Raw genomic sequence first — 12,966 nt, 5'->3', positions numbered from 1 at the left:
GAGAGGTAAAGCTAGCAACTGGAAAGAATCCCTGAGTAGAGGAATATAAGAAAGCTTGAAACTGAAGAGGAGATGAGAACTTGGGGAATGATCCCAATATGTTGAAATTGGTTAGGAGGATGACCAGGTATCAAGGATCAACAAGAGAAGCAAGGGATCAACTGCTAAAGACAACAAGGACATCATCACCATAGCACATGAAATCAAGAGAATAGCTGAGGAGGCGGGTCTAACCATGTCTCCACCTCAGCCATGAATATCTTAAGTTGGAATTATCGCAGAATAACGGCTACCGTGACAACAACCGAACTAAAAAACTTATGTAAACAGCATAAACCAGCAATAGTATTTCTCATAGAAACTAGAGCTAAAGATGTAAGTATTAGTATATTAAAAAGAAAGTTGATGTTTGACAACCACTTTTGTGTAGAATTTCCAGACTTGTCTGGAAGTCTGTGCCTTTTAAGAAAGAATAGTATGGTTATTGATGTCTATTCTAGGTCTGAAAATTTTATTAAAACCAATATAGAAGATAAAAACGGTAATAAATAGGAAGAGATCTTTGTTTATGGGAACCCAATTTTCAAACATAGAAGGAAACTGTGAAAGATCCTATCACAAGGCAGTGCTGATCCAAAGGGAATATAATTCTATAAGAATTAGTCAAAGCCAACAGTCCATACCATAACTAATAGGAATACAACAAAATTACTTGTGAAATAGAGGCCACCACTGAACAATTGGCTCAAAATCAATGTTGACACTTCCTTTTTTGCAAGTTCAAAATTAGGAATAACAACAACCATCATTAGGGACTGTTCGAAAACTTCATGGGAGGTTTTGCTTCGAAATTCAAATCAAGGTCCTGTTTGGTGGCAGAAGCAAGAACATTAAGAGAAAGAATGATTTTTTTTCAAAATTTGGATATTGACAAAGTAATTCTGGAATTAGACAATTTAATTCTAGTTGAGGCATTAAAATCTGGAAGAGATCTTTGGGAGATTGATTCTATTCTGGAAGACATAAGAAAAATTAAAACAGAACTGAACTCCAATATATGACAATAAATTAACCCACTTGGTTGGGGAAGCCAAAGCTCAAAACACGCTTCCTTAGGATTTGAGCTACAACATCCCGGCCTTGATAACAAAGGTGATCGAGAAAGAAAATCATGGTTCAACGATTACAAAGCAACATATTACTGCTTAACAACAATCCACTCCAGTGCCCAATAATTCCAGAGTCGAGACAGCTCCCCACTGCTGCAAAAAGGGGAAGATGCATGCATAGTTATCAGAACTGAACCGATGATCGAACTGGTCAGGTTACTGATCACTGGTTCAACCAGTGGATCACTGGTTGAACCGGTTAACCCAGTCCCACATAAGTAAAACATATAAAATAGGTAAAAACTTAAAAATTAACAATTAAAAAAATATCTCCAATAACATTTTAATAAACATTAAGTCTCAAATCCTAAAAATAAGTAATAAAAAATAAACATAAAATTTGTTAGTACTATTGCATAAACAACTCAATTTAACACAATGAAAATAACAATTCATGGATTATATCCAATGAGTAATTTCAAAATCTGGATATCTTTCTTCATCTGACAAATCTGGAGCTATATCATGATTGGTTTCATTCTGATTTGCATTTTTCACAGAATTATTATTAGCTTCATCATCATCTCGATCATCTTCCATATTCAATTGATCTAGCATTTCAATAATGTTTCACAAATCATAATCAATAATAAGGCAAAACATTTGGTTAAAGCATTACAAAATCATCCCTAACAAAAACATACCCAAATCATCTAAAGCTGATTGAAGAGACATATTTGCAAGATCATTCCTTAAAGCATCAACTTCTTCAGGGGTTAAAAATGGTGGTGAATCTTCCAATATCCATTCCAAATGATCCTCAAATGTATCAAGACAAATTGGATCATAAATTTGCTTTCTCATTCGGTTCCTATATTATCAATTAACTTGATTATTCTTATTATGACTAAAAATTTAAAATAATGCCTTCAAGAAAGAATAATAAAAAGGACCTTTGTTGTAGCCTTAAGTTGTAATGAACATAAACAAGATCATTAAGCTTTTGATGCTCTAACCGATTCCTTTTCTTTGAGTGAATATCTTCAAAAATGCTCCAGTTATGCTCACAACCTGAAGAAATACAAGTTTGATTCAAAACACGAATCGCTAACTTTTGCAAGTTTGATGCTCCACATTCATAAGTTCCCACCATTGATCTTAACATAAAAAGGAAATAATATATCACAATCATAAAATCAAATCATAAACATATCACAATCATAAAAGACTAATTTTAATAAAAACTTTACCAGGCATCACTGTGCTTCGCTCACGTATTGCAGATTGTCTTCCAAAGTCTCCTTCAACATTCTTAAAGATTCTCGTCTCACTTGTCAATTTAGAAATCAAATCTGCATCACCGTAAGAATATCTCTCAATGACATCTAGTAGGCCAGAAGTTGTTTGCTTGTGCTTTTCAAATTCTACAGCATTAAATTGAAAAGCTGGATTTAACCAATAACCAGCAGCATGAAGGTTTCTTTTAAGTTGTGAATCCCAACGTGAATCTAAAATCTTCAAATATGGATCAACAACCCTCTTTCTTTTTTGAAATCTCTTCACCATCTCTTCCCTAGCCTTATAAATAGCTTGATAAAGGAAACCCATTGCAGCTCTATCTTCACTATCCACAATACGCAATACACGAACAAGTGGCTCAATAAGCTTAACAATATCAGTGCATTGATTCCAAAATTTAGAATCTAAGACTTGATCTACAAACTTATTTGCTTTGGCTTCTTTAGAGTAAGATGAGCTTGTCCATTCTCTAGATGTCACTATAGCTCTCAATGCATCCTTTTGAGCCAAAATACTTTGCAAAGCAATGAAATTAGTGGCGAATCGAGTTGGAGCTGGATGAAGTATTTCTCGTCCGCCTGTGAACTTTCTCATCAAGTACAAAGGATGGCAATGATTATAGATATACATCGTAATCATTGAAGCTTGTGACACAGTTTTACTCACTTCCACTAACTTCCCAATATCCTACAACATCAGATTAACACAATGTGCCGCACAAGGAGACCAATACAATCTAGGAAACTTTGATTCCAACAACCTTCCAGCAGCAACGTAATTTGCAGCATTATCTATCACTACATGTACAACATTCTCAGGACCAACAAATAACACAACATTCCTAAGCAACTTAAACAAAGCATCAGCAGTTTTCGAGATATGAGAAGCATCAAATGAGAAAATAGTTCCTTTAGGGAAATAAACCAAGAAATTAATTAAAGTACGCCTACAACGATCAGTCCATCTATCAACCATGATATTACATCCAGTTTGTTTCCAAATCACACGCTAATCTTCAATCATCTTCTTTACATCTTGAAATAATTTACTCAACAAATATCCACGAACTCTTCCATAATTTGGCCCTTTATACCCTGCACCCATGTTTGCAATAGCATCGATCATCGGCTGATAATAACCTGAATTAACTGCATTGAATGGCACAGAGGCATCCATCATCCATCTTGCAATAGCAATATCACACTTCTCCATAATTTCTTTGCTTTGGAGAACACTTTTGATAGTTGGTTGAGCTCTAGGTGTTGCTGCTGGTGGAAAAAAAGGATTGTAATCCCTTGAGTTGTTTTCCAACTCCCTTTCTAGAGCTAGGTGTTGGAATTCTTGATGTTTGTTGTTGTCGCATCTCATTACGTTCAATCTCATCAAACTCCCTTTCAACTTCATCACAAGCATTATAATTTTCTGCATATTCTTCTTGAGTTTTCCTTTTCTTGGTTCGAAGATCTTCAATGTTTTGATTGAATTGGTGTCTCACCACAGCTGGCACCTTTCGACATGCCTCAATATCTCCGCCTTTTCCAGCCAAATGATGCTTAACCCGGTTAATTCCTCCACCCCTAATAAGCTTTTCGCAATAAATACATAATAGAACAGTTTTTTCTTTATCCACAACTTGTTTACAATGGCCCCATGCAGGATCAGTTTTTCCTCTGTTACTATTTTTTTTTGAGTTCCAATTGTTGGATCAAGAGTTGATCCTTGTTCCTAAGAAGTTGGTGTTTCTGATGGTGTATTTGATGATGAAGCCATCCTAAATTTCTAATCAACCAGGACTAAATGACTAATCAACAATCTAACAACAATGGATAATCAACAAATTGAACAGAAATCAAACATAAATCAACAATCAATAGAGATCAAAATCAAACAGAAATCAACATAGATAATCAACATATATCACAACAATACAATATGTTACAAAAAACTGAATAATCAATAATATAAATTCTAACAGAAATCAACATACATAATCAATCATTAATCAATTAATTCTAACTAAAACTAAAGTACTAAATTATTGAAAATTTAAAATCTTAAATAACTTAAAAAAATAAAAACTTAAAAATACATACCTAGAGGGACGAGCAGAGAAGAGGGACTGAGGGAGACCGGAGGTGACGACTGACGAGCAAGAGGCGATGAGCAGTAGGCGACGAGCAGAACAGTAGCAGAAGGCGACTTGAATCTTCCATGGAGGTGCTTCTAGGCTGTTGTGGGTGGTGCACTGTGACGGTTGCCTCCTGCGACGATGGTGAGCCGGGTGAAGTGGCTGAACGGGTTTCTCTCACAACTCTCAGGTGGTCTCTCATGTAGTCATGGCCAAAAGGTTTAGGAAGGGAAACACTGAAACAGGGAAAGGGGATGGAGGTTGGAGGCTCGAGCTAGGGTTTTCAGTTTCAGCAGCTCAGTTTACTTTACTGAGTTTTTTTTTATTTTAATCGAAACGACGTCGTTTCAAGCAAACAAAAAAAAGGAGTTCGAACCGGTCCGAGTTAAATAAAACCCATCGATTTACCGGTTTTGACCAAACCCGGCCAGTTCAAACCGGGTCTTTTTGGTTCGCTTTCTTGTCCGGTCAGGAAGCTCACCCGGACCGGTTATGTCACAGGTTCAGCGGATTTTTGGTCCGACCGGGAGGTCTGGTCCGGTTCTGACAACACTGGATGCAGGTACTAATGCCGGTGACAACAGCAGATCAAGACTCTTCTCCGTTCAAGCGGCCACAAATCAAGTGCTCGGTGTCCATTGATCGCAACATCCGGAGATCCCATTAGAGGCGATAGGATCTAGCTCCTTAGATTCCCCTTTTGTCACATTGGTTTCACCAGCAACTAGAACCAGACACATCTCTGGCAAAAGAGCTTCGCGGTGGCCATCACTGATGAGAGGGAAAATTAGCTAGTTAAGAATTTATAATATAAGAACAGCGTTGCAAGTACAGTTCTTAACAACAAAAATCTGCTAATCAATTTAGAATGGTTGTCACAAAATTAGAATAAAAATACTGGGAGTATGAATCCCAGGTTGTCTCCCAATGAGTTGACAAAAGGGTGCTATTTTATCAGTCAGGAATTTTCCGAGAAATTTTGATAGTTGTATAACAGAAAAATAAAGGATTGTGAATTAAAGCAATGAAAATTAACGAGAGAATTTATATAATCAAAATAAAAGTCTTGACCGGGGAAAGATTAATTGGAAGTTCTATCCTTGTTGGATTTTTCTAAGTATAATATTAAGAGGTTGTTGTTCTATTTAGTCATCCCTTACCTGATAAAGGAAAGTCAAGTAACTAACTAACCAATTATACCTCAGGTCCTAATCCTCTCCCCAAGGAAGGATTATAGTTAGAGACTAGAGAGCCAGCCAATAACTTCCAATTAAAATTAACACTTGAATATTCCAACTCAAGGTTCTCCTTTTAATCAACCCCCAAGTCAAGTTGGGAGTCTACTCCATTGACATGAATATAACGTTCACAGAAGTGTAAGAAGAAGACATGATAAATTAAATAAAATAGGAATTGAAAATTAATTAAAAGTAAAAATAGTTCTTTACATTAATAAATCCCAAAATGCAACATCCTTATCTGAACAGGGTTAATAAGTAATCAAAAGAATAAAGGAATAAGAAAGCAAATTAGAATAATAGCAACTTCAACGAAGGTAGTGACTCTTCTCAATATCCAAAGCAAAAGCATAAACTAAAAACTATGAGTGTGTAGAAAACCTAGAGGAAAATTGATTTTCTCTAAGATTCCCATCTAAAACAAAAAACTATGCGAATGAGAATGTGTGTTGAGTCTCTGCTCGTCCCCTGACTCTAGTCTATATTTTTGGGCCAAAAATTGGGTCCAAACTCGGTATCGAATGGTATAAAGGGGAATTAAAATACACAATTTAAAGGCTTAAGAAGCAAGTTTTCAATTATAGAACAAAACTAGGAAGGAATTGTAAAATCATGCAATTTGTATGAATAAGTGTGCAAGGACTTAATAAAAACCACTCAATTAAGCACAAGATAAACCATAAAATAGTGGTTTATCAGTCACCATCATCCTCCACAAGTCTGATAGCAGCAAGAAATGCAACAAGGTAGGGGAGTTTATCCACGTTGAAGAAAAATCCTTTCTCTCTTTAATTAAGATTAGTGAGATAAATCTGCATTTAGGAGGGAGATCGTATTGCAGTTACTATTTGAATGTGTAGGTAGCTTTTGAGTCGGATCAAATTCCTTACCTTACCCAAGAACAAGGAAAAAAAAGACTGACCTAGACTAAATTTAAATAAAATGTCAAGGGCACTGTAAGGCCTATACTAGTGGTATACATGTATGCCTTGCTAGAAGGTGTATCCGGATTCAAATCTTAGTTATGACTAAAAAGTTGTTATATAAAACCCAGAAAAAAGAAAAAAGGTAAAGGACAAATAGGTTCCCGAGTTTTTAATTCTCGAACATTTAACTCCCTCAGGACTAAAAAATACAAAACGATCCCTAACCTCTCAAAACACCGTACATATTGATCCTTCCGTTCAATCTGCTCTCTAATGTGAAACGGACAAGGCTGATGTAGCGTCCATGTGGTGATAACGGAGTGATGTATCCGTTACGGTGTAGGATGAGATGTTAACATTCATTTGGAGGACAAGAAGGTCCTTCTGCTCTGCTCCCAAAATGATGACGTTTTGGGAGGTGTCCTAGTTCTCCAAATTGGTCCTAGATGCCATCGCACTTGTATAGTTAGGGGGTTTTGTGACTAGGGCATCTATTGCCAGTGAAGGAGGTTGCTTGAGCACCCAACAAGTCCGATTGCCGTCTCACATTCGTTGCGTGGAGGCTGGAGACGAGAAGGACGGCATTGCTCCGATGTGCAAGTGTGGTGTGTATATTGTACTGTACAAGTCCAGGACACCAACTAACCCCAATCGGTTATTTCTTGGGTTTCCCTTCTTCAAGGTAACATGGTTCTGTGAAGCTTGAAGCTGATTCATGTGTTTAGCTGAATTTTGATTTTATTGTTGATGTTGCAGTTGAAAAATCCATCCCACTGCAAGTTCTTTGTCTGACTTGATGATCATGTTGCAAAAGTTGGGGGTACAGAGAAGTCAATTTATGACAACGAGGTTGACGACCTGGAGCAGTACTTATGCAAGAATAAAGTAGAACAGAGGCTGGTTAACTTGGAGAAGAAGCTTGCCTGTCTAGAGAGGGAAAAAAAATCTAATCTGTGGGTTATTGTTGTATGTTTGGTTGTAATTTATGCTGTTGTTGCTGTTATTAGGTGTTATTAGATGTTGTGCATCACTGTTGTGAGGAACAATTGACATAATGTAGTTATGTTTATCCTTTGATGAATGATAATATTTTGTTGCTGTAACATAATATGTTTAAATGGCTATATCTAATATCATGTTGATGGTCCAAGTATGTAAAATTCATTAAATAATTTGGATCATTAAATAGTGTGCCATAAGATAAGTTCGAAGGATTAAAATCCTAACAAAATATGATAAGCAGTCTCACACCAAATAAGATAAGTTTGAAGGATTACAATCTTAACAAAACATTGAACCACCTGAGCACCATAATTTTTCCAAAAAGATACTAGAATGCATAACACACCAAAATAAGTTTGTTAAATTTTTACATAAACTACGACTGACTTCCTAAAATAGCAACATCATTTCTTGTAATTGTTGACTCCTGGGGTGGGGATGAACCGAAACATTCTTTTAATTCCAGTGCTAGCTACAGCCAAAGTCTCATCAGATTGTCCTCCACTTGCTTCTGCACTTGGTTGCTGTGATGGTGAACATATTGTTTGCTAACATCCTTCCTTCTAATTGGTTATTTTGGTCTCAAGGTTTTGTTGGATGGCCTTGCTGGAACTCTGGCTGGAGGTTTAAATGGAACTTGGCCTTGCCTTGCAGGGACTGCAGAAACAGGAATAGATGAAGCTTCTGGAGCAGCTTGTTGTTGGACCACATCTGAAATTGTGCTAGCTGTAGAATGATTTTGGTTGGTTGTCTCAGCTGAATTTTGCTCTTCACCCTGAAACACCATGTTATGTTTATGTCATGAATGAAGAAAGACATTAAAGTCATCAAGCAAATTTAAAAGATACAAGTAGGTCCTTTAATACTTTTAAAATGGACAACTAAATCTTGCAACTTTTTATCGGGGGGGGGGGGGGAGGGGGCATGAAGATCCTGCGTCCAATCAAGTACCTTTGCCTGAGGGGTTGATTTTGACAATGGTAGAACCACAAGTGAAAGGTTATTATTGGTCTTCTTCTTTGGTTTCCTGGTCTTAGGTTTTCAATTTGGGTTCGATGGCGCACTCTTGCAAGTATTATAGTTGTGTCCTGTTTGACCACACTTGCTGCAGGTCACATAGAAACTCCTCTTGAATTTTTCACCTTCAATAACCGTTTCTGTTGGGTCTTTCTGCCTATTATAGACCTTTGGACGACCAATTGGCCTCACTAAACAATACCCGACAAATGACTATCCCCACAACTAATCAGCGCAGCTACTACACTCACTTATAGTCCCTATAAGTCTCATCCTACGACATTGATAACAAATAAATGGCATAAGAGCAGAACAAATTTGAACAACAATGTACTTACCACTCTCCACGGCGGTCGCAGGTGGCACCATAAAGCTTCAATGGAACTGCTTCATGGAATAGCAACGACGACAACACGGAGACGAAACGTTGTATTTTTTTTAGGAAAAACGTAAGTGCTAGGGCTTCCTGTAATTGTCTGTGACTGATCTGGGCATCATTGGCATATCTCATAAGAACCATTGCACAACGTTTTCCGAAATAACGTCGTCTTAGTGCACAAGGACCACAATATCCCATAACTTTTTCTAGTGGACCATATCAGCCCCGTTCACAGCATTATGGAGACACGTACCCATTGTTACGCCACATAAGAGCCAGGTAATCTGAATTCGTAACGTGTTGCGAAGCAGATTGAACAGAAGGACCAATCTGTACGGCGTTTTAAGAGGTCAGGGATTGTTTTGTATTTTTCAGTCTTGAGAGAATTAAATGTCCGCAAATTAAAAGTTCAGAAACTTTTTTTTTAAGCAAATAAAAAAAAAGTATGTGTATATTAGAGTCTTGACTAAAATAAATAAATAAATAAAATGTCAAAATAGAAAAAGGAGCGGTCAAGGTCTTGGAACAATGATAATTTATTTGCCTAATCACCTTTAAAACCAGTTGAGACTAAGTACTGATAAGAATTAAGGCTGATAAATGAGACATGTATAAACATTGTTTTTGAGACACTGATTAGTATATTTTATATTATTTTTAATAAAGACATAGATATTGATTAGAGATATAATTTATTTTTATTTTGTTAATTATTTTTATGAATTAATTTTTTATAATTATATTCTTGTATCATGATATTTTTCTTTTTAAATTTTTGTATGAAAAAATGAAAATAACTTTTAATTTTTATAATTTATTTATTTTTATTTAATTTATAATTAAATAAAATATAAAAATATTAATTTTTATATTTTTTCATTTTATATCTTGTTCTTAGTATTTTATTTTGTATATTATTCTCAGACTTAGACACAACCTTAAAATGTTGTGTATGTAAATGTGTAATATGGATAAATTTATGATATTTTATTCCCAAAACAAACACTTACGGTTTACGGATATATATATATATATATATATATATATATATAACATGACTTAGATAAACTTGATTACTAAAAATATTTGGTCTTTTTTTAATATGTTGTAGTCTGTCATCTAACTAGAAACAAAAATGAAGATCTAACGTTGTCAACTTTGCCTTCGATTTATTTTCATTAATTATAAGTTTCTGCATGGAATAACCTTGCAAAAGATCCGTTTAAATTCTCTGAACATTCATTAAAAGAAATTATAAATTTCTCTTGGCATTGTTTATGTAGTAGAAAAAGAGAATATGCAAAAATAATCATATATGAAGATTCATATATGGTATGAACTTAAGATCTCAACACCCAAAAAATCATGTGTGCATATATCATATGATCCTTTTATTTGTGAAGACAGCTGGGATGGTGCAATATTTTACACTTTCAAATGAAATAATATCTCCAAGAGAGATTTTTTGTGCTTTGAGATCACCAACACGTAGCTCTTGCTACTTTTTTCTACTATTTTTTCTTCTATGTCAATAATGTTCTTGCCTAACTATTATTAAATATGTTGTTGCCTAACTATTATATGAGACCGAGTACAATCTGGATCGGATCACCTTTTGCGTTTTGATTATTAAAGCTACAAATTAAAAAAATGAAATAGATATCTTCCTATGTTATAAAAATGTATTATGTGTAATATTGTCTCATTATTTATTTAAAAAATAAGATCCAAGTAAGATATTGACCTATAAAAAAAATTATTTATAAAATAAAAATATTATTTGTTCCGGTATGAGACTTTACTCCGAGGTATAGGTCGGTAGTAGCTGAAAAAACATTGATGATATCCTTTTTTAATATGTTACACTGCAAGTTCCTTTCTCACCCGAACAATATAGAAAACCTGTAAAAAAGACTCCGATACTTAAGACAGTCCGTGATCAAGAATCAACTATCTCAACGATTTTCTTAGCTATATTTTGTGTGTGTTTAGATGATGCCCCTAGGTCGTCCGTGTAGCGCTATTTAAATTTAAAAGGTGTGCCCGTTACTTGGTTCGAGATTCTTGGCATCTCGTCCGAGCTGTGTACCGATTTTTCTTTTAGTGCGACGCTATCTGATTTTGACCTAGTAATTGATGTGTGGTTTGTTGGTGTTAGTCGAAAATATTTTTGACTAAGATAAGCCAATTCGAAATATTGAAGAGATGTTAGGATGGGAGCAAAGGTTAAAATGACGCACATGCGGGTATTTATTAGAAGTTATTTTACACGGATTCAATCTATACATCTTGGAAAATCGAATAAAGAATCGGACGGTTACACTAAGTAGAGAAGTTGAAGGCTGTTTCCAAGTGAGGAATTTATGGGTAACGCTTATCAACAAAAAAGTGGGAACGGTTACTTGGAAGTACGCATGGAAGGCAGTACCAGGCAATTAATGGTCGGTTATAGAAATAGATTATAAATATTAGCAAATTTTAGAAAATAAGGGTTGGAACTTTTCTCCAAAAATTCACTCAAGCACACTCACATTCCCAGCAAATTCCTGAGTCTGCATTCGAGTTTAATTTCTATAGGGTTCCTTCCATTGTCTTTAAATTTCCATTTATATTTTCTATAAAACTTTACTTTTCTTGTCCAATTTATCTTTCAAGCAATGTTTACTTTCTTTACCCAATTTACATTTCAGTACTTTAATTTCTATGTCAAAAGTCCTTTGATTTAATCGAAGGCATTTTACTGCTTTGTTTAAATTTAATGCAAATAATTTTGATTCCAGTCAATTTACTTTTCGAATCTTTTCTTTTACACTTCTTTTATCTTTTTGGCATTTTTCGAAATTATTTTCTGTTTTAATACTCATCTAATTCGAGAACTTTTGATGCACTTATAGAACTGGAACCTGCAAAAGAGAAGTAGGTTTCGCTCCCAAACCATTAAAATTAAACCACCATCAATTTACTAAAAATCGACTAAACAGTTGGATATGGGTTTATCCGAAGTATAACATTGAACTAAAATATTTGATAATTTATACATTAAAATTAAGTATCAAAATTAATTTTTATATATATACTAATTTATTTTTAATATATATTTTATATTCTAATATATTTTACATTAATAACTAATTTTAGTATATACTTACTTATAAAAACCACATATAATCAAATAATCATCCGTGCGTGCAAATTTTTTTAGGGTTCTGCAATCATGCACAAATTTGATGAGAGTATCTATTCCATCGAGTATATATAATAAGAATCATATCAACGCTAGTGACGAATTCTATGTGATGATCATACCGACTCACAAGTGCATCCTCCACCATAAAATTTCAAACACAAACCATCATATCATAAGAGCAAGACACTATTAAATTTCGCATGTGCAGTGAAAATCTCATGTTCCTCATCGCATACCAGTGCTCATTCATTAAACCCTAAAACTCTTTACATCCCAAACTTTGATGCTCTTATTCACTGAAGTCGTCGCAATTATATAGTCGTCGTATTTGTTCCAATCACAAGTTAGCACCTTAAATTCCTGAGGAGAGAACACCATGGTGGATGAAGGTTCACGAATATCCCACACGTAAAGGGTGCAGTCGTCGGAGGCAGACGCGAAGACATCGGCGTGGCAGGGGTTCCATACGGCAGAGTAAACGTAGTAGAAGTGTTCCTTAAAGGTGCGAAGGAAGAAGGGGCGGCCGAGGGTCTAGAGCTTGACGCTGTTGTTCTAGGAGGAAATGAAGAAAGAGGCATAGCAGGAGGGTTGAAGGTTGAAGAAGATTGGTGATAAGGTTAATTTTAAAATTTAACGTGTTCTTTAAATGGAGTCAATAAAAACTTAACGATGGGATATTTT

General features: G+C 35.1%; 1 protein-coding gene and 1 pseudogene across 1 annotated transcript; both read right to left on the bottom strand.

Moving 5' to 3' along the window:
- Nucleotides 1-1,568: 1,568 nt before the first annotated feature.
- On the bottom strand, nt 1,569-3,038 carry LOC107626908 (uncharacterized). Its single transcript, XM_016329801.1, has 4 exons — nt 2,360-3,038; nt 2,063-2,180; nt 1,814-1,980; nt 1,569-1,720 (listed from the first exon to the last, which is right to left on the bottom strand). Exons 1-4 carry the CDS (start codon nt 3,036-3,038, stop codon nt 1,569-1,571), a joined length of 1,116 nt encoding a protein of 371 aa, XP_016185287.1.
- A 9,272-nt stretch (nt 3,039-12,310) lies between these two features.
- Nucleotides 12,311-12,840, bottom strand: LOC107626909 (peroxisomal targeting signal 2 receptor-like; annotated as a pseudogene).
- Nucleotides 12,841-12,966: the final 126 nt, after the last annotated feature.

The sequence above is a fragment of the Arachis ipaensis genome, chromosome B2 (genome assembly GCF_059453495.1).
Source record: "Arachis ipaensis isolate K30076 ecotype BB chromosome B2, ASM5945349v1, whole genome shotgun sequence".
In the NCBI taxonomy this organism is placed as follows: domain Eukaryota; kingdom Viridiplantae; phylum Streptophyta; class Magnoliopsida; order Fabales; family Fabaceae; genus Arachis; species Arachis ipaensis.
Note: the sequence above shows the minus strand (reverse complement) of the source record. Positions and strands in the feature narration are given on the sequence as shown.